The 2,500-nt window shown below is 50.2% G+C and overlaps 1 protein-coding gene across 1 annotated transcript in view; it reads right to left on the bottom strand.

The window, feature by feature from the left end:
- Positions 1-2,500, bottom strand: part of LOC310824627 (A disintegrin and metalloproteinase with thrombospondin motifs 2-like) — a gene marked incomplete at its 5' end in the record, with an annotated part of 17,773 nt that overhangs the window by 11,476 nt on the left and 3,797 nt on the right. The window contains 4 exons of the mRNA XM_083697889.1: positions 156-331; positions 875-1,020; positions 1,633-1,746; positions 2,437-2,500. The exon at positions 2,437-2,500 is cut by the window's right edge and continues 69 nt beyond it. Of these exons, the coding sequence (XP_083554015.1) occupies positions 156-331; positions 875-1,020; positions 1,633-1,746; positions 2,437-2,500 (500 nt within the window). The remainder of the gene's footprint in view (positions 1-155; positions 332-874; positions 1,021-1,632; positions 1,747-2,436) is intronic.

The raw sequence follows: 2,500 nt of genomic DNA, 5'->3' as shown, positions 1-2,500 counted from the left end.
GAATTCAGCTCACTCACTCACGTGTGTGTGTGTGTCTGTGTGTGTGTCTGTGTGTGTGTCTGTGTGTGTCTATGTGTGTGTGTGTGTGTGTGTGTGTGTGTGTGTGTGTGTGTGTGTGTGTGTGTGTGTGTGTGTGTGTGGTGTTGTAGACTCACGGTCAGGGTGCTCGTAGGGCAGCCAGTGGTGCTTGGCGTCCTCGTGCTCGAAGAAAGGGTCCCACATGTGACACTGCTCCTCCCTGAAGTCGGCCAGGGGCTTGGAACACTCCTCCACGCTGCACAGCTGGAACTCATAGCTGTTCCCATAGCAGGTACGCCCCCCGTTGGCCGGGCTGGGGTAGGACAGGAGAGAGACAGAGATCTGGGTCTGTACTGGTTTCCATTGGTCTCTACTGGTCTGTACTGGTTTCTACTGGTTTCTGCTGAGTTCTACTGGTCTCTACTGGTTTCTACTGGGTTCTACTGGTCTCTACTGGTTTCTATTCGGTTCTACTGTTCTCTACTGGGTTCTACTGTTCTCTACTGGTTTCTACTGGTGTCTACTGGTTTATACTGGGTTCTACTGGACTCTACTAGTCTCTACTGGTTTCTACTGGTCTCTACTGGGTTCTACTGGGTTCTACTGGATTCTACTGAGTTCTACTGGGCTCTACTGGGTTCTACTGGTCTCTACTGGACTCTACTGGATTCTACTGGGCTCTACTGGGTCTACTAGGCTCTACTGGGTTTACTGGGTTCTATTGGTCTCTACTGGGCTCTATTGGATTCTACTGGCCTCTACTGGGTTCTACTGGGTTCTACTGGGCTCTACTGGGTTCTACTGGGCTCTATTGGACTCTACTGGGTTCTACTGGGTTCTACTGGGCTCTACTCACATGGGGTTGTCACACTGGCGGGTCCTGAATTGGACTCCTCCCCCACAGGAACGGGAACAGGCACCAAAGTTACTCCAGGTCCCCCAGCCCCCATCCTGCCTCAGGATCTCTGGGGTCAGCTTGATACAGTAGCCCTTAAAACAGTTCTGGAGGGGGGGGGGTGTTCAACCAACACACAGCAGGGACTCAGACCAACACACGGCAGGGACTCAAGTATATTCTTTAGTATTGTATATTTTACATTGGTTGGCATTCTGCGGACAGCAAAGCAAGAATTTCGTTGTACAGTGAAACATGTTTTCTACTGTCCATATGATAATAAACACTTTGAATCTTGAATCTTGAATCTCAAACCAACACACAGCAGGGACTCAAACCAACACACAGCAGAGACTCAAACCAACACACAGCAGAGACTCAAACCAACACACAACAGGGACTCAAACCAACACACAGCAGAGACTCAAACCAACACACAGCAGAGTCTCAAACCAACACACAGTAGAGACTCAAACCAACACACAACAGGGACTCAAACCAACACACAACAGGGACTCAAACCAACACACAGCAGAGACTCAAACCAACACACAGTAGAGACTCAAACCAACACACAACAGGGACTCAAACCAACACACAACAGGGACTCAAACCAACACACAGCAGAGACTCAAACCAACACACAGCAGAGACTCAAACCAACACACAGCAGGTACTCAAACCAACACACAGCAGGGTATATAAGGATTATGGCCCACCTTCCCCGGTCCACACTTGGTTCCGTCGATGGGCGGGCCCTTCTTGGTTTTGCAGAAGAACGGGTTGTCAGGGTGGCTGCACCAGAGCTGCTTGCACGGGTCATAGGTACTGTACTGAAGAAACACACGGGTCAGAGGTTCAGAACCACAGTCATACTGGGTCTGACACGGGTCAAAGGTTCAAAACCCACTCACACACACCTGAACCCACTCACACACACCTTAACACACTCACACACTCCTGAACACACTACAGCTCTAGAACTCTCTACAGCTCTAGAACCCTTTAGGCTACAGCTCTAGAACCCTCTACAGCTCTAGAACTCTCTACAGCTCTAGAACCCTTTAGGCTACAGCTCTAGAACCCTCTACAGCTCTAGAACCTTTTAGACTACAGCTCTAGAACCCTTTAGGCTACAGCTCTAGAACCCTCTACAGCTCTAGAATCCTTTAGACTACAGCTCTAGTACCCTTTAGACTACAGCTCTAGTACCCTTTAGACTACAGCTCTAGAACCCTTTAGGCTACAGCTCTAGAACTCTCGACAGCTCTAGAACCCTTTAGGCTACAGCTCTAGAACCCTCTACAGCTCTTGAACCCTCTACAGCTCTAGAACCCTTTAGACTACAGCTCTAGAACCCTTTAGGCTACAGCTCTAGAACTCTCTACAGCCCTGGTGGATTTCCGGTGACCTGGGGGGGCCAATTGGTGGACGGAGCTGCAGGGCTGATGACTTAGAGGAGCCAATCAGAGCAGAGGACTCACATGGCGTATCAGAGGAGCCAATCAGAGCAGAGGACTCACCGCCGTGCACATGGAGTATCCGGCTCCGAAGTCGAAGCGGCACTGGTCGTTCATGGAGTAGGTG

Source organism: Argentina silus (assembly GCF_951799395.1).
Source record: "Argentina silus genome assembly, contig: scaffold_212, whole genome shotgun sequence".
Lineage (NCBI taxonomy): Eukaryota > Metazoa > Chordata > Actinopteri > Argentiniformes > Argentinidae > Argentina > Argentina silus.
This window is presented reverse-complemented; position numbering and strand designations above follow the sequence as displayed.